General features: G+C 37.3%; 1 protein-coding gene across 3 annotated transcripts in view; it reads right to left on the bottom strand.

Moving 5' to 3' along the window:
- stx2 (syntaxin 2) overlaps positions 1-19,596 on the bottom strand; it is a 46,358-nt gene that overhangs the window by 10,408 nt on the left and 16,354 nt on the right. For all 3 annotated transcript variants that reach the window (XM_031902034.1, XM_031902033.1, NM_001079176.1), the window contains 5 exon segments: positions 4,531-4,605; positions 2,733-2,806; positions 1,181-1,289; positions 717-790; positions 491-628 (listed from right to left, as the gene is read on the bottom strand). In XM_031902034.1, coding sequence (XP_031757894.1) covers positions 491-628; positions 717-790; positions 1,181-1,289; positions 2,733-2,806; positions 4,531-4,605 — 470 coding nt within the window.

Below are 19,596 nucleotides of genomic sequence, written 5' to 3'. Positions count from 1 at the left end.
CAGCAATGAAGGGTAAATACAGACAGCAGTGCTCAACTTGCTCCAACTCTTAAAGTGGCCATACACATAACGATCCGCTCGCCTGGCGAGGTCGCCAAGCAAGTGGATCTTCTCCCGATATCCCCACCTATGGGTGGACGACATCGGGGGGAATTTAGGCTAATTCGGTCATTTGGCCCTGGGGCCAAACAAGCCAATGCGGTCCCCGATCCGACTAAATCTTTTAACCTGCCCGATCAATACCTGGCCAATTTCAGGCCAGCTATCGGTCGGGCAGGCCAGTTGTTGCTGCCCCTACACGGCCCGATAAGCTGGCGAATCGGTCCAAGGGACCGATATTGGCAGCTACAAGTGGCCCGTGTATGGCCATTAACAGTTGACTTCACATTTCTTTTTAATAATTGAACATTAAAAAAGTTTGCAGAAAATGGAAGCTTCAGGAGTAAAAAATGGAGGATGCATCTCAATTAGCCTGCTACAACATATTTACCTGGGACTCCACCAATGTTGCTATATCAACAAACATTTGATGTAGCTCCCGTATGCTGGACTCAAGCTTTATGATGTCTCTGTGACGGGACTCTATTTCATTTAGTGCTTGCTTGGTGATTTGAGAATCTGAAATGATCTAAATAAAAACACAAAAATACATAGTAGAGCAAGTATTTCCATTTACTGTTGAATCAATATACAGGTAATGATGCAGAACTACTTACATCTGATGTAAAAATAGAAGGGTTCCCACTCTCCAGCATTTCTTCCAGTTCATCATCTGTGGTTGTTTTTCCAGCTAGAAACATCAAAGCTGGCTTAAAACCAAAATGGTTTGGCAAGTATAGTAATAAAATATGACAATGCAAATAAGACATATATAGAAGAAATATAAGTTATATATAAGTTAAATGATGGCTTAGTTGACTGCAGCAAAAGATTTCATTACACTAAACATAAGGAACTTTGCCACATTAAGTTAAGTTTAAATTCCCTGAATGCTGCTGAACATAAAAAGGTAAATAACTTAAAAACCATTATCAAAATAATGAAGACCAGTTGGAAGTAGCCTTAGAATTTTGCTGTTAAGATCATACTAGTGATAAAAGAACAAAGTGATAGTATTAACTACTCTAAAGCTATAAATATTGCTCCATAGTAAAAGAATAGAAATGCTTGCTAGACATACTTATTTCTAGCTGCCGCTGTATTCGGCCTTTACTGCGTTCTCTAAATTGGATTTGGGTTTCATTGTACTCGGTCATTACTTCTCCAAATTTTCTGGACAATACTGTATGCTGTAGGGAAAACAAAATATAGAATAAAAATGATTAGGCCGGCAATGTGTTCTGCAAATATTATTCCAATAACTTTGCATTATTTTAGATTATCAAATCTGTAGTGCTATTTGTGGCCTCTGATATACCTACTTCACTCATCTACTCCTTTACTCTTTCCTTTTGGCTGTTACACTGGGCCTTTCAAACAGCTGTCATCAAGCAAAAACAGGAGCATTTACTAAACAAGTCCAGTTGCTTCAAATTTATTTATACTAGATATACCATGACCTGGATGAATGAAAATCTTCATAGACAGCATTTCTAAGAGGTTACTGTATATACTCTAGTATAAGCCTAGTTTTTCAGCACCCAAAATGTGCTGAAAAAAGGCTCCCTCGGCTTATACTCCAGTTGGGTGCCATGGGTCCCTCTAGACTAGCACCCTCTCTGCTTTGTGTGCAAATTAGGCCACCTGCAACCAGACTCTCCAGTGCCCTGGCCTAGGCTCCCACTAGCTTATTTCCCCTTACATCCCTCTGGGACTGGGTCTGCTGCCAGTTTGCCAATGTGCAAGGAGCGTGGGGTAGTACTCATTGTTTTTGTTGACCCTCTTCTCCGCTTACAAAGTTAGTTTACTGTTTTTCTTTGAAATAAATATTGAATAACATATACCCCACTGATGCCTCAATTAATGTAATTTTATTGGTATTTATTTTGATTATTAAAACTTAGCAGTAGCTGCTGCATTTCTCACCCTTGGCTTATACTCGAGTCAATAAGTTTTTCCAGTTTTCTTAGGTAAAATGAGGTACCTCGGCTTATTTCGGATCGGCTTATACTCGAGTATATACGGGTATGTCTGTCACTGCTAGGGGTGCTTTATAGTTTCACTTACAGTTATAATGCAATAACAACCAAATGCCTGTCTGCATGGGTGCAATTACAGCAATACCCATGCCCAGGGCAAATGAACTGCAACAATGCAAAAGGAAGTTTTTATACTGCTAGTTGTACTTCAGGCACAGCATTTCAACATCCCTATAGGAAGTGGTAAGAGTTGGAGGGGGCATTAATTACTGCTGTGATTGATAACAGCAGTGGTCAAAATGAACAGACTGGTATTGACCTTTGATTTTATAAGGAATATGTTACATTTTTTAATCATGTCATTAATGATTTCATATTTCTCTAGAAGTTATCAAATCTATCATTAGGATTTGTATAAATAAAAATTTTATGCCTAGCATCAACACCATTGCCAACATTTTTTAAATTTAACTTAGAAATTTAAATTAACTTTTATTAATTATTAATTAATTTTTATTACTTTGCCTCTCTGGATGTAAGTGTATACTGATCATGTGCACCAATAAAAAATATGCTGTACCTGTACTTTGTCTCTTTAAAGCATACCAGAAATAAATAACTGCCATTTTGAGAGAACAGGTTAAATATAGTTACCTGAGTTTTTCGTATTCGTAAATTCACAGATGTTCTTTTGGCACTCTCATCCTGATTAATTGTATGTGCAATAGCTAAAAATGAAGATATTCACAAAATAATGTTTTAAACTACGTCTTAAGATAAATAAAATCTGAACTTTTACTCTAAATTTATGGAAATTATGGAAATATATTTAAAGAGAGAGAGAGAAAGAAAAGGTAACATTCCCCAAAGAGCAACATACATAGGTGTTAATTAGAATCATGGAGAATTTTCTGTGCTACCTTTGATAAATACACCTCATTTTTTCTAAGAGTATATTTATAGAAAAGTTAAGGGCCAATCTATAAACTGCACATATGCATTTTGTTGCCCAAATTAGATGCAGTGGCTCCAGGTGCAGACAAAAAAGGTTGTTCAGGGTGTAGAGGCTGAGAATCAGCCCCATGTGGCCGTAGCCTATAATTTTGCCTTTAATTTTCAATTATAAAAAAAAAAATGTATCATTTTATATTGTTAAACAGAAATGCTTGTTTAAATTAGGGAAATCAGACCCCTGCTGCACAGATTATGCTGAAAGCTAACCACTGTTGGGCAGGAACAGCAATCGGCAAAACAGCTTAAAGGAAAATTCCTCTCATTTGACGAAAGCTTGTTCACTTGTAAAAAAAGAACATACCTGATTCTACAAATGGAAGATAACAATGATAGTCTGTCTGTGTTGCAGGGACCACCCCCCCCTCCCCTTAGGCTCACAAAGTGATCTAACCTATCCCTCATGTTGTTCCATTGTTAAGTGATGGGTTCTAAGACTTGAAGCCCCTCTTGCCTTTTGTAATGGGTGATGCACAGATTCTTGATAAAGCAGAGTGGAAGTCATTTATAAAATTTGCACAATGAAAATATTTGCGCTGACAGCATTGATATTTATAAAGCTGGACAAGATTGGTGCATTTAATGGGCAAACATAATTGTGAAATTTGTATTCACAGTGTGAATGTCCTTAAAGCTTTTTAAATGTCACATTCACAAATTGCAAATATTTCTCCGTCCGATTTACGCCACAGCATTAGTGGCGGAAAAAAATAGTCACTAAACTGAATTCCAAAATTGTGAATTTAAATTGGCAAAGAGAAAATCTGAGCTATATTCGTGCATAATAAACTCGCACAGAGGGCATGCTCATGCAAATCGCATTCTCATTTGCAAATTATTGTTTACAATTCACATTTCACTGTGATTTGCAAAAAAAGGAAAGACATGCACAAACAACCATTTGCGTCCCTATATCTACCAATTAACAGTGGAACAGTGGAAGTTGAGGGAGGTGTCACCTGAGCATGAGTAACATGGTTTCTTTTCAATCTGTGAAATCATAAAATGTCTGTGCTAAAAAAAAAAAACCCAAAATAACAACAAAAATAAAGAACTATCTTTTTTATTTTTGAAAGTTCAAAAAGTGTTTATGCACCTTTTCTACATAAAGACTACTGAATGAACTCATGTCAAAAAGGAGGATACATTTTCCCTTTAAACTCCAGAGTGTTATAAAGTGATAATACAGGCTTGTGGCCATAGATCGCATTGCCTGGTGTCAGATTTACCAAGAAAAGCACAAGATAATCTATGTGAACTCTGGACAATTTGATTATTTTTTTTTTTAATTCATTTAACAGGTTATATTAGTTGTGTGTAATGCACACATATAAGTAATATATAAGTAAAAAGCTTCTTAAAACTTTTTAGCAAAATGTATAGTATTATTAAAAAAAACAACAACATTTTTTGCATTCCAAAAGATAGTGCTTGACCTTACACTTTAATTTGGTTCTGACATTATTGGCAATGTTCTTGATCTCTTGATTTAGTTTCTCGAGGTCTTCCTTTGTTTCTATTTAAGAGAAAAAAAAAAACCATCAGCAAAGTTTTACAATTCATTTGCATAAATTCAGATTACAGTAGATCCCAGCTCTTTTCAAAATCCAATTTAAATGTTGCAACAGGAGGGTGTTTTTTCCTGTAGGCTCATTCAACATACCAAACTAATAATAAAAATAAAAAATATAACAGTAAGGTCTTACATACACAGAAACGTTTATGAAGTGTACTGAATAATTGGCTCATAACAGCACTGTAAATTACTAATGGGATTAGGAAGGTTTTTCTATATCTGGGGTATAGCTATAGCTTTTAAAAGAAATTTAATGCTGCACACAAACAAACAAAAAAAAATAAAGAGGGAAATTCAGATTCAACGAATATAAAAAATGTAAAATTAGTTATATAAAAAGGCACTACTAGAATATACACATGCTTGAAGTCTGAATTCACATCATAAGGCACAATCAAACAATTAAACAATGTAATTTTAATCAACTTACCAGTATACATAAATAGAAATATATTTGTACATGTAATTAATACTGAAAGCAGTATTTCCCTTTCCTTCTATAAAAAATATATTGCATAAACAAGCTCATATGCTTGTCTAAATAAACCATTTTCATAAAAATATACTTTGTAAGTAGTATTTGCCATTGGGTACTGCTAAATCAGTACTGCTATCGGTCATGCTAGCTACATGTGGCTAAGAAGAGGTCTACATGTGCTCTACCAATTAATAGTTACTCTAACACTAAAAGCAGCAAATAAAATGTTATTTGCCAAATTCCTCAATGCAATATGTAAGCAAGGCATGTTCCTGGTACAGTTTTGCTGCTCCTGTTAGACCAGAGAAAGAATTGTCCCTGCTGGGAACCTACATTTACAGTATCATCACTCTCATGATTTATTAAAGACTCAGCATTTAAAAACAAAGGTGCCTGGCAGAAACAAGGATAATGGTGCAACTGTGGCTCAGTATTATATTGCTACCCCACAATTTTAAGAGTCCTCCATACTAATACTGATGTACTGCAATGTCTTGCTGCATTCTCCAAAGCTTTAGCCTGCTTCACTGAAAGTAAAAAATAATTTAAAAGAATGTTAGCCTCATGTTGCTGACATGTATTTAAAGTGCTTAGCCCATTGATAGCACATGAGCCCTGAAACTTTAAGTCAGTACCCTACATACCCCTCATAAATCATATAATACAACGTTCAATACATGCAATTATGCCCCTGATGGCTAGCACCTTCACTAATGAGGCTGCTATATGGATACGGATGTGCTGCCTACAGTTGTATATCAATGTCCAGTTGTACCAATCATGTAATTAAGAGCTGAAACATACAAACGTAGACAAGTCCAAACCCAAGCCTATAGAAGGGATCCCTGTGAAGTAGAAGAAAGGTGCTGCCCGTGGTGCTTCTTTAGAAAGTACCCAGACTGAGTGTTTTTTTTCAGAAAAGGAGCACCATCCAGGGGAGAAAAAAAAAATGTAATTAATAGGGTGGTACAAAATTTTGGCACACGCCCCCCTCTCCTGTGAATTAGCCCTCCCTTTTCCTTTAATCATCGCTACCTTGGCCTAAAGTGATTATGTCAGGATTTTTAAAGGAACAGTAACACCAAAAAATGTATATATTTTAAAGAAATTAAACTATAATGTACTGCTGCCCTGCACTGGTAAAAGTTTTGTGTTTGCTTCAGAAACATTACTAGAGTTTATATAAACCCTGGTGTGTAGCCATGGGGGCAGCCATTCAAAAGAAGAAAAGGCACAGGTTATATAGCAGCTAACAGATAAACCCTGTAGAATTCAATGGTGTCTTATCTGTAATCTGATATGTAACCTGTGCCTTTTCTCCTTTTTTCCAGCTTGAATTGCTGCCCCCATGGCTACACAGCAGCTTATTTATATAAACTATAGTAGTGTTCCTGAAGCAAATACCCCAGTTTTACCATTGCAGGGCCACAGTACGTTACATTTCCAATACTTTAAAACACTTTCATTTTTTGGTGTTACTGTTCCTTTAAGGTGAAGACCAGAGGCGGGACAGGCGATTAGTATCACTTTCCTTTCAGCACTTTCTAGATGTCACTGTATTCCTTATAGGCAGCTGAGAGTGAAGTACTTATGGTACTGATATGTCCTGAACAACCACAAAATCTCTATTCTATAAACGACCCTAAACTTTCTATGCCTATGGCATTTGTTGTGTCGATACATTTGCTTGTCATACCTATACAGTATACTATGACTATGTAATGTACACCATTCCTTTTATTTTCTTTTTAGGTTATATAGTAAAACCAAAAACAATAAACAGAAACTGCAAACATAAAACCTTAAATAAAAAGCAAGCAAGCACAACTGATCAATAGTACATGTGGCAAAAGTAACATCCAAAATGGTTACCACCAGAATTTGCATTTTTGTACATCAGTTAAAATTTCCTAAAATACAATTAACAGCATGCAGTCAAGGGATTTGCAGCTTGGGAGCGAGCAGAATGGATAATTCCTGCTTCAGCAGTTTGTGCCAGACAAAGGAAAAGCAAAAGAAGTGATTCTGCAGACTAAACCAGCATAGTGGGTATGCTCATTTATCACAATCAGGAATCAGCCACGTAAGGGGTTAGAAATGTAAAATTTACCACAACAAAGCGTAATGCACATTAGTCCTCAAAGCCTAAACCCACAAGAGAGGCATTATTCAAGCATGGGAAAAAAAACTGTTGGTCTGGATAGAAAAAGATACAGCGGGAAAAATAAACAGGGTAAGATTGAACAAAAATCTAGGTTAATGGCACATGTAAGTTATTCTCCACTGGTGGAGTAATGCCTGCTATTAACATATAGGGATAGGATCTATTATATGAAATACTTGGAACCTTGGGTTTTTGGTATAAGGGATCTTTACATAATTTGGATCACATAACTTAAATTTGCTAAAAAAACATTTTAACATTAAATAAATAGAATTGTTTTTCTGCTAATATGGTTTGATCAAGCTTAGGATAAAGTACAAGGTTCTGTTTATTATTACAGAAATGGAGGAAATTATTTTCAAAAATTATATGGGGCTTTCCTATAATTTGAAGTTTATTTTGGATAACAGGTTTCTGGAAAAGGGATCCCATACTTGCAACAAGCGTCTGTGATCATTGGCCTGAAAGTTTCCAGCCCTGACGAAAAAATCGTATTAGTCACGATAATATCGTATTGGCGATCCGAAAGTCACAAAATTTTTGTATGGAACAATTTTAAACAGCGGCAGAACCTTTCCGAATTTTTCACGCAATCATACGAAAAAGTCGCACAAGCATACGAAAAAAAAGGCGAAAATATGCTCGGAACGTTCGAATGTACACTCTGAGCGTTCGTGTCTTAAAGGAACAGTAACATCAAAAAATTAAAGGAACAGTAACACCAAAAAATGAAAGAGCTTTAAAGTAATAAAAATATAATGCACTGTTGCCCTGCACTGGTAAAACTGGTGTATTTGCTACAGTAACACTACTATAATTTATATAATAAGCTGCTGTGTAGCCATGGGGGCAGCCATTCAAGCTGGAAAAAAGGAGAAAAGGCACAGGTTACATAGCAGATAACAGATAAGTTCTGTAGAATACAATAGTGCTTTATCTGTTATCTGCTATGTGCCTGTGCCTTTTCTCCTTTGAATGGCTGCCTCCATGGCTACATGGCAGCTTATTTATATAAATTATAGTAGACTTTCTGAAGTAAACACACAACTTTTACCAGTGCAGGGCAGCAGCACATTATATTTTAGTTACTTTAAAACACTTTAAAGGAACAGTAACACCAAAAAATGAAAGTGTATAAAAGTAATTAAAATATAATGTGCTGTTGCTCTGCAAAAAACGGGTGTTTTTGCTACAGAAAAGGTACTATATAACTAAGCTACTGTGTAGCCACGGGGGCAGCCATTCAAGCTGGAAAAAAGGCACAGGTTACATAGCAGATAACTAGTAGATAAGCCTTATATAATGGGGGTTTATCTGTTATCTGCTAAGTAACCAGCGCCTTTTCTCCTTTGAATGGCTGCCCCCATGGCTACACAGCAGCTTACTTATATAAACTATAGTAGGGTTTCTGAGGCAAACACACCAGGTGTAGCATGCAGGGCAACAGTACATTATATTGTAATTACTTTTATACACTTTCCTTTTTTGGTATTACTGTTCCTTTAATAAATCTCCCCTATGTGTCTGACCTCAAAATTAGGAAAAAAATAAAAACCCACAAAACCCCAGCTGTAAGTGCTTTTTTAGGTGCAACACTGACTACATATTTAGGGTTCTTTTTGGATTCCTTACCCTGAGGTGACTTTCCTGTGTGTTCCACCACAAGCGAGCGTGCAACTTAAAAAAGCCCATTCTTTTCTAGCATGGCTATACTAGATGTACGGGTCGGCCTGACACGCCAAGCTCTTCCTTTTGCCCTCCTCTTCCACTATCTTGCTGTGCTCCACTTTTGCCTCTGGCAGCCTCTATTTATAGGCATACACCTGCCCTGCCACCGCCCCCTGTGTGACATCAGAGATGGGTCTGGTCCATAAAAAGGTGGACTGCCAGTTTAGGGAGGGTGGACTTTTTGTCAACATGCACATCACTACCATGCGCACTGCACGGAACTGCCGAATGCCGTAGGAAACCAAGAAAAGAGCCAGCGCTTTGGAGTGCATGCGCAAACACTCATGTTTAAGAGCCTGTATATAGTTATGTTTAATTAAGAAAAGGCCTTGATAGGGTTTAAATTGCTAAATGTTGAATTTACACAATTTTGTTTTGATATCATGAAGGCCTGTGTATGTATTACTTCAGTTGTTATGATTATCCTCATTATCTTGTCTGTCCAAGTTGCTCCGGCCTTGAATATCTCAGCTAATATTCAAGGCTAAGAGATCATAATAAAGCTTCAGTAGCTACTTAAATAATTTCTGTATTTCTACTAATAATTGCAAGGCATATGTACCCACCCATGATACGTAAGCATAATGGGATGTGTTTTTCTATCTACTATATAAGTAATATCAAAACAAAATAAATTTGTACTTGTTTGCAATACACATATTGGTTGTATCGTTTGTACAAGTACCCTGATCAGCTCGCCTGAAGAGACATATCAGATATCTTGCCATCACACAGAGATTAAATCGGACCGGTCCGTGGCTGCTTATAGGGACAGTGCTACAGGTGCACAGACAGAGTTACAGAGATTTACCCTAACAGTTTGTGCTACAGGTGTTACGAACAGAGATTACAGGATTTAACCCTTACAGTTCTGGTGTCAGGAAGTGGGATTGGCGACGGGGAAAATCCAGTGGTAAGTAAGAATTTATGTCTAAATTTGACAGTTTTCTTCTTACCCCTGGCTCTTCTCTACAAGCCAATCTAAAAAGGGTTCAGTTAGCAGTCTACAGTCTCTTACGTGTTGAGACAGAGATACAGAGATAAAAAGAGAATTAGGGATTCTCAGGACGTGTGTGGGAGATATTATTTACTGACTGATTTGTCTCTGCATGCGTATCTCTGTGTTGTTTTGTTTTTGTTATATGTATTTGTGGCCGTATTTTATGTATCTGCTCATATAAGCACACCTGGTATTAAGAGTGATCGCAAGTCATTGTGGGTCTTGTTGGGACCTTGATCTCAGTTCAGCCCTAATGACTTTGCTTTGCCAAATGTGTTTATATTTTTTTCAATTTTGGAAATTTATGGTATTAAGATTTGATCGCGAGAGAAAATCAAAGGTACTGTTGGATGAATTACTGTTTGCCTGTGTTGTGTCTTTGTTATTTTCTTTAGAAGTAAATGTTTTTAATATTGTAACACTTATATTTTTAAACTGGTCATCTAAAATTTATTACAACATTAAGGAATACCTCTGACTGAGCTAATAAGGTTTTGTAGGGACCTTGATCCCAGTACAGCCTGTTTGCTTTTTTGGAATTGTTGCAATTAATTTTCATTATACGAAATTGAAAATAAAGGAAATAAAAATGCTAAGAAATTACTATTACTCATTTGTGATAAACTTGCAAGGAATACTGAACCTGGTGTCAGTATGATTCTTTCGGTGCGCACCCACACGCGTTGTTGAACTAATTTGGACAGGAATAAATACCGTGAGGACTGATTATGTCTTTAACAATTTGAGCCCAATGTGAGACTGCAGGTTTTGTCTGTCTTTAAGCCAAATATAAGATTTTCGGACAGTTGACATGGAACGGGACGGAGACTGATCACCTCCGGGACACGATAGGAACCTAGGTTTTAGTTTCTTTACCGTGTCATCCCCATATCCTATTGTGAATTAGTCCGTAGTCCCAGTGGCTTCCTGGCAGCCAGCAAAGACAGGTTCCTCTGGCCTGCAGCCCATTTTAACGGAACCTGCACATGGTATTTATAACCTGATGTATTCTGTTTTTCTATGTTTTCTTTTGCCTCCCTATAATTGGTCTCTGTTAACAGTCTAAGGTTGTGTCCGTGAAGTTCAGTAGCAGGAGGATTCTTATGTGCAGGGATAAGAGGGGTTAATGGTCACATTCCAGCTGAGAGGTGTACATGTTGGAAAGGGGATAGTCATATGCGAATTACGTAGCTCTGATCAGTGTTAGATACCGACCAAGGGGGGATTGTAAACTATCTTTCTTCAAAATTTTGTTTGGGTCGGTTCCCAGATTAAGGTGTTACTATTATTATTATTATCAACATTTATTTATAAAGCGCCAACATATTCCGCAGCGCTGAATGTTTGTTTCCCCAACAGCTACAATTACACTCTGATGCTTTAAATAATTTTGTATCTCAATTAACTTGTGAACTAACTAAAGTGCATGGCCAGGTGTTCTCTTTTATAACAGATCCCATCTTCACTGAGGGAACTGCAGCCCGAGGACTAAGTGATGCTAAAGGAATCTGTTTGGAACTACACCTCCCACTGCAAAAAGACCCCAGCCCTGGAAGGAAAACTTACATCCGTGCAATGATAACTTATATCCTTTTATATTATTATTATTCTTGTTAACATTTATAAAGCAATCAATAACCGATACAAGAGGTGAAGAGGGCTCTGCCTAAAAGAGCTTTTCTGTGTGTTTACAAACATCTTACTAGCCCAAGAGATAGCAATTAGATAGAAAAATGGGGGTACAACTCCTTTAATACACAGCCTAACAAAGCTATGCCCTTTCTCACTTTAGGAGCTCAATTAAATTATGAAACCCCTAACTCCTTCAGATTTTAGGAACATTTTAATAAATGCTCCAGATCCTAGAAAAATCCTGGTGCCTGCCTTATCTATCTTGTATGTATGTGTCAGGGTCAATGCATGTAGAAATGGAAAGATTATGGACTGATAGTCTATGGCAGTTGCCTTAGCCTGTAAACAAAAGGTTTCAGAGAATGTTAGAGGACATATGGCACAATAAACTTGTTTTAGTTAATTTCTGAATGGCCTAGCCTCACTGCTATTTTTATAAGAAAGATAAGGAAGTGTTAGAGGAAAAAGCAGCATGTTGTTTTGAGAGTACAAAAAAAAGAGAAACGGGACACTGACAATGCCTATTGGTAACAGCCCAATGTCCCATTCCAAAATAGAGGAAAGGGGGAATAGAGATTGAGGTTATTATGTTAATAAGCCACAAAACTGCATTCAATATTTTTGTTCCCAAAACCAATACTATCTTCCCTTTAATAGGAATTCCCATTTCAGTGCTGGTAGATTCCAAACGTAACTTGTTGACTGTACACCATACAAAGCTTCTATACGCCCGCATTCTCACTCTGTTATCTCAAACAGTATCCTATCAGTAAATGGTATTTGTCCCCTTGTTAACTCCTTCCTACAGCAAGGCATTTCACGCCTGATTGTTCTCCCCTTACAACACACCAGTCAACCCAGTGACTTAAAAAAAAAAAAAAAAAAAAAAAAGGGTCTGAATATTGTTTAATCCAAGACCTAAGGGCCATTAACACTTTAATTACACTTATTGTGTTCATTATTCCTGATGTGACAGTTCTACTTACATCTATACCCTGTGATGTGTTTGTATTCACAGTTATGATTTAAAGTAATGTTTTTTCCTCGGTCCCAGTTGACCTTGAGACACAGTTACTATTGGCTTTTATTTTTGATGGGGCCTAATATACCTAGACCCATCATCCCTAAGGTTATTGGATTTTATCAGTGGCCATTCCCTGATGCTCCAATACTCCTTGAAGTCATGGACTCCTAGCCATGGTTCCGTCCTGCTTCAGTACGTCAATGACCTACTGTTGTGTAGTCCTAATCAGGCCGCTAATGTTGCTCACATGGTTAGTCTTTTACAACACCTTGCACTTGAAGGTCACAAAATTGCCAAACACAAAACTCAGATGGGGGCTGAGTCTGTTGAATACTAATACAATATTCTTGGGCAGTGCACAAAGAAAGATCAATATGTGTTAATTATATGGTCACCAGCTATGCAAAATGTGTTTTATCAGCTTAATAAATCTCTGGTTCAAGCCCCTGCTTTAGGACTACCAAATTATTGTAAACCTTTTCTTTTGTATGTTAAGGACACCTGTAAAACCATGACTGCAGTCTGTGCTCAGGAGTCTGGAGGCAATCTGCGTCCGGTAGCCCATTTTTCCAAAGTAATGCTTGTTCCGGTACAGGGGATGCCGGCGTGTCTCAAAGCTTTAGCAGCTAGTGCTATGGCTGTAGAAATGTCATAGTCAGTCACGATTGGTCACAATACTATCTTGCTTACTTCACACCAAGTCACACATTTGCTATAAAAAATTACCAACCAACATAAGACTTCCCAATGCCTTAGTGGAGACATCTTACTTGACACGTAAAATTATAACTATTGAATATGCTTCTACAACACAAAGTCCCGCAGCAGTTTTCAATGCATTATTAAATTTTTCTAATCCTGATAGCAATCCATTGTTACAAGCTGTGTGTGTTACTGAAATTCATAATAGTACTACACCAAGAGGGGATTTATAGGATATCCCTTAGAGAATACTATTAACATTTTTGTTGAGGGTTCTTGTTCCAGGACCTCAGATCACGAGTACCAGGCAGACTACGCAGTGGTGCAACTCCCTGATATAGTCATTTAGTCAGGTCCATTAACTCCTTGGGTTAGAAGTCCACTTATTATTCCCAGTGATTTAGAACTATTCAAATAAGAATATGTACGTAACTTTATCATTACTTTGAATGGCAACTATGGTGATGTCTCTTTATCTTTTCGTTTACCCACACAGGAACCTACATATACCTCCCGCCCTGAAGACACTCTTCTTGTTCTACAGATGCATCGTTATCGAAAAGGGGGATTTCTGTTTGGACCCAAAGCCACAGTGATTGCCATCACACCAACCTCCATTCTAACAGACTCCAGTGACCAGTGGATTCACGCTTCGAGAGTGAAACTTGCCCCAGTTGCTACCACCACCAGTACCTTCTAAAGATTATAACACTACCAAAGATGACCTCTTCTTGCCTGATAACACCGCCCCAAGACATCAGGACAGACAGGATGACCAGGAGGATGATCAGAGAGAAACTCAAGAACTGATAACTACCTGTAATGAACAGGAAATAGACAAAATATGCACTTTGGTGCAGCCTCTTATTTTCCTTTTTATGTTTATCCAATTGTGAATATTACTTAACTGCATCTACTCTTCTTCATTTGCAGAAACTTTCCAGTCTCTGTTATAAGCCTCCCATTAATGACATTTTTCCTATTTCTACAACCAATTTATCTACAGTATCTAGGGTTAAACGTGAAGTTTAATCACCTTACCTTATTAGTTTCTTTGTTTCAGGGTTTTAATGGGATTGGGATAATGCAATGAGGTTGATTCAATGCTATTACTATTCACACTTAAAGATAATATTACTTGCTATACTGTACTATATGGAATATGTCTGCAACTTTCTCTATCTATAAGGTTCCAGATCTGTTAAAAGGTTGTTTTATGTTTTCTAACACCACCTGTGACTGTTCCATATCTAATGTCACTGCATTCCAATCTATTATTCTTAACTTTTCTGTTGTTTATGATTTAACCTTTTTTGAATAACGTTGTGTCCACTATTTATACCTGGACTTATGTCACTAATTTTTCTCTTCCTGTAGACCTTGTGTTAGTTTTTATTAATGGTACTCCTATCACTAACTGCACATAGTTTATTATTAACATCAAGTGTGTCCATCTTGATACACCTTAACACATAGTTATTTTATTATACCAACACTCGGTACCTGTGTCAATGTCACTACTATACTAAGATCTCACTTTAAATATTTTCATTCCAGTAGTTCCCATTTGCTTTCTTTGTTCACGTACTAAACGTGAGTGCTATAATACACTACTTGGTGGTACAGGTACCACGCTAGAGGTTCTTAATGGTGTTGATATAAAAGTTTTACGTTATTTACAGCTGTTTCCCACCTTAAAACTGCATTCCATATTATTGCTCAATGGGCCCTACTGTTGTTAAATCACAAGTTACTCAATTAATATTAGACAAGCAAATGCTCCAATACCTAGGTAATCTAACATATAACCCTTTTAGAACTTGAAAATATGCTTAAAATTCCTAATATGTTTGATATTGTATGTAGTAGTAAGGTTGATATTTTGTTGTAGCAAATACAGTATCAGGGGATGATAGACGACTACCAATGACAAGAGGATTATCTATTGGGCCCCTGAATAAGAAATATACATTCTTCTTCTAGTCAGCGGCACTACCTTTCAGTGGTTGCCTCACTAACGTCACCCTTTTACATTGGTATAATTATACCTATTATTTTTCTCCTATCCCCACTGTCCATCGTTCCTTTGTGTATTTCCCGCCTACCTTACCTGTAGGATCAGATTCCCAATACTGTACATCAATCACTTATTATCCATAACACTAACATGATTGCTGCTTATCGTAAGCATGATACCCAATTGCATGACATTGCTATTAAGACTGTTGCTACCAAGAACAAATTGCTCTCTCTGGGCTCTAAAATACAAGATGAGCTGCAACCCCATTGGTATGATGCCTTCACTGGCTGGTCTCCTACAGGTTCTACTATTATGCAAAGTCCTTTTATCCACTTTTTTGCTGTTATTACTGTGTTTGTTTTACTTGTATTATTCAATTAATATCTCATGTACTTTTCGTAAACGTATTCAAAAAATGATTTCACATGCTCAGTCTGAACAACTTAAGCTTATTTATGCTTCACATATGTAGTCACTTTTGGGACTAAAAGGGGGATTGATAGGGTTTAAATTGCTAAATGTTGTATTTACACAATTTTGTTTTGATATCATGAAGGTATGATGTGTATGTATTACTTCAGTTGTTATGATTAGCCTCATTATCTTGTCTGTCCAAGTTGCTCCGGCCTTGAATATCTCAGCTAATATTCAAGGCTAAGAGATCATAATAAAGCTTCAGTAGCTACTTAAATAATTTCTGTATTTCTACTAATAATTGCAAGGCATATGTACCCACCCATGATACGTAAGCATAATGGGATGTGTTTTTCTATCTACTATATAAGTAATATCAAAACAAAATAAATTTGTACTTGTTTGCAATACACATATTGGTTGTATCGTTTGTACAAGTACCCTGATCAGCTCGCCTGAAGAGACATATCAGATATCTTGCCATCACACAGAGATTAAATCGGACCAGTCCGTGGCTGCTTATAGGGACAGTGCTACAGGTGCACAGACAGAGTTACAGAGATTTACCCTAACAGTTTGTGCTACAGGTGTTACGAACAGAGATTACAGGATTTAACCCTTACAGGCCTCTCATGCAAAAATATGAAATAGCTCTGGTGTAACTATTTCTGAAAAATTCTGAATTGTCACATGAGACATTTTTTGAATTGTTGCACAAAATAAGCAATGTAAAAAATACAAAACCTCTAAAGCAAGCAAAAGAAGGATCCTCTAGGAAAGGGAAGACACATCTGCCATTGACTTCTACATGATCTTGGCAACTTTTAGCATGTGAATTGTTGGACTTTTGTAAGACTTTTAGCCCTAATGTTTAGCAAATGGCCCCCTAAGTGTAGTAAACTTTTGCACCTCTTTATTACACACATTAACAAAGTTACAGCAATTATTTACCATTCACGTGTGCCTGCCCTTGTGAGGACAGTGGAATAACTACAGATCTTTTGTCCCCAGCTAAGGCAGGGGCAATGATATTCAGCACAGCACCTTTATTGCGGGTGGGGGCAGGTGCAGTCATGTCCCTCCCCAATGAGTACACCACTAGTGTGAAACTGGTGAATGCAGTATTAATGAGAACATGCAAACTCCTTGGAGACAGTGTCTTACTCAGGGTGCTTATGTCATTTTACTACCCATTTCAGTAAACATGCAACTGAGCAGCTTTTTAAAAAAAAAAAAAACAAAAAAAAACGTTTACTTACAGGTAAACCCTGACGACCACACTAGTTAATAAATATGCCACTTTAAAACACTGAGGCATAGAAGGGAAGTGAGGGAAGCTGCAACAGATCTGTAGCAATTAGAAATGTTTAGAATTTGCACAACTTTATGATGAAAACACTATTTTGCAATAAACTGCTCTTTACAAATATTTTCTGTGCTGACAGCTAGAAATCAAATGCTTGTCGCTGTATCAATTAATGCCAGTCATTCCAATGCCCCTTATTCATTATAAAAGCTATGACAAGTGTTCTCCCTTGTTCATACGGTTAAGCCTTGCATCTTTATGGTATCCCAACGGACCATACGAAGCTGAGACAGTCATACCGCACAAGACTCTGAGTCATAGCCCCAGCGGAATAAACACATTCAGAGCAGCAAATACTGCAGGTGAAAGCTCCGAACTAACCAGTACAGATAGATACTTCTCTTGGTAGGTTATGAAATTTCTAAATAAAAAAAAAAAAAAAAGTTCTTTTTGCCTGCAAACAACATGGAATCAGCTTCGCTAGCAAGAAAGTTACAGCACTGCAGCGACATAGATTGCATTTCTGGGTTCTATTTAAGTAAAATGTTTTATTTTTGCTATCCATTCCACACAAATAACAAGCTGAAAAAAACCCCAAAACAAACTATTGTCTCCATTAACACAAAGCACCATGTTTTTGCCCATAATGCACCTAAGCCACCTCAGAGCTGTGCCTGGTGTGGCGAATAGAGCGTTAAGAGTTGCTAGGCTCTGGAGGCAGGCACATGGGCATCTCCTGGCAGTCTCTACTCTTGTAATGCATTCAGGATGTGAAAGGGAAGCTTGTATGTAACATCTGCTCAGGATAAGTGTTAAATTCAGGGCTCACCCTGTGCCTGCCAGCTTTGCATTTTGTGCAATTACATGCAACAAGGTGCAAAAGCACTTAATACAGAATGAGTGGCAGGGTTACATGTATGGACTCTAAGTGGCACAGTTGGTGCCCCTTCCCATAGTACATGAATCCAGGGTGACAGGTGCGCTTTTATAGCACAGATACTATGTAACAGGAGCAAGATCAGAAAAGGATTACTAACTGTCAAATGCTGCTTTCTCTCCTAGCTACAGATAAAATATATTATGGTTTCTTTCAGAGGTTCAATTTTTTTTCTCCATTTTAAACAATAGTCTGCATTAAGAGTTGACTAAACAAAATGTCAGCAGGAGAGTATTCTTGCAACTTCCTCTCTATAAAGCCAGGAACAAAGACTGTCCAGAAAGCTTAAATATAACACAGATTCCAAAACTGACCGCTTCACATTTATTACAAATTTTAATCTGCCAAAATATTAATAAAAGCTTACAACTTTAAATAGTTAAATTAGACTAAATTTAATTTTATTGTGTAGCCCCAGAATAAATTTTTCCTGCACAACTGACTATCAATGCTGTTCAGAGAGAAGACTCACGTGAGCATATAATATAATGATTTGTACAAAGGTACCTTTTTATTTCCCTAAAGATACATTTTAAAATAAACCATCAATGTTGCTGCTTTTATGCATGAAATAGCACTGCAGAATATGATGATGCTTAGTTGTATGCGTGCTCTGCAGTCTCCTCATTTCTTTCAGGTTACTAAGAGTGCTTGAGTTTGAGCTGCAAGACATTTCGGTCCTGTAATAACCCATGCTATGAAGAGGCAGAACTAATCTGCTGGATGGTGCACACCAGTAAAAGTAAGCCCATAACTTGTTATATAAAACAACATCCCATTAATAATCAAAATATAATTCCCATATACTGTATAAAGAAAGCCAGCAAGATTCAGAACAGTAAAACAGCAGCGACAGTCTTTCAATCATCTGAAACTTTCATACACGGGCAGATTTCAGCTACTGATTCAAGTTCTTCATACCAATTTGGCATCTTATCTGCCCGTGTATGGGCACCCCAACGGGCCTACCCGACAGACATCTGGCCTAAAATTGGCCAGATCTCGATCGGGCAGGTTCGATTTTCCGCTGGATCGGGGACTGCGTTGACTTGTCGATATGTTCCTTGGTCCGATGGCGCCTATGCCTGCTGTTTTAAATTTAATATGTCCAAAATGGTCCACCCTGGAATTAGTCCAATACCGACCACTTTAGGTGGGCATATCACCAAACGAGCCACTTTAAGTTGTACAGATTTCCAGCAGCGCAAAGGTTCAGTTATTAAAAGTGTACTGCCGTATATCAAAAACAGAATACTATCTCAAGGGAACAGCTATTAACACAGATACTAAATGACTAAGGAAACTCAGCTTCATCTGGTTACTGGCAGACAACTACAGTGATCTCATAGCACTGCTGCCACACCCAAAGATATACATAGCATGGTTATTTATGCAGATGTCACATCTATGTTAATGTACATAAATATCTGTAACGCATTCCAGATTTATATTTTATTACGCGGAGAGACGACATGTAGTGAAAGGTACAATATGTAACAAGTTAAAGGGGAACTACAGCTTCCAAA

This window comes from Xenopus tropicalis, chromosome 1 (genome assembly GCF_000004195.4).
Source record: "Xenopus tropicalis strain Nigerian chromosome 1, UCB_Xtro_10.0, whole genome shotgun sequence".
Lineage (NCBI taxonomy): Eukaryota > Metazoa > Chordata > Amphibia > Anura > Pipidae > Xenopus > Xenopus tropicalis.
Note: the sequence above shows the minus strand (reverse complement) of the source record. Positions and strands in the feature narration are given on the sequence as shown.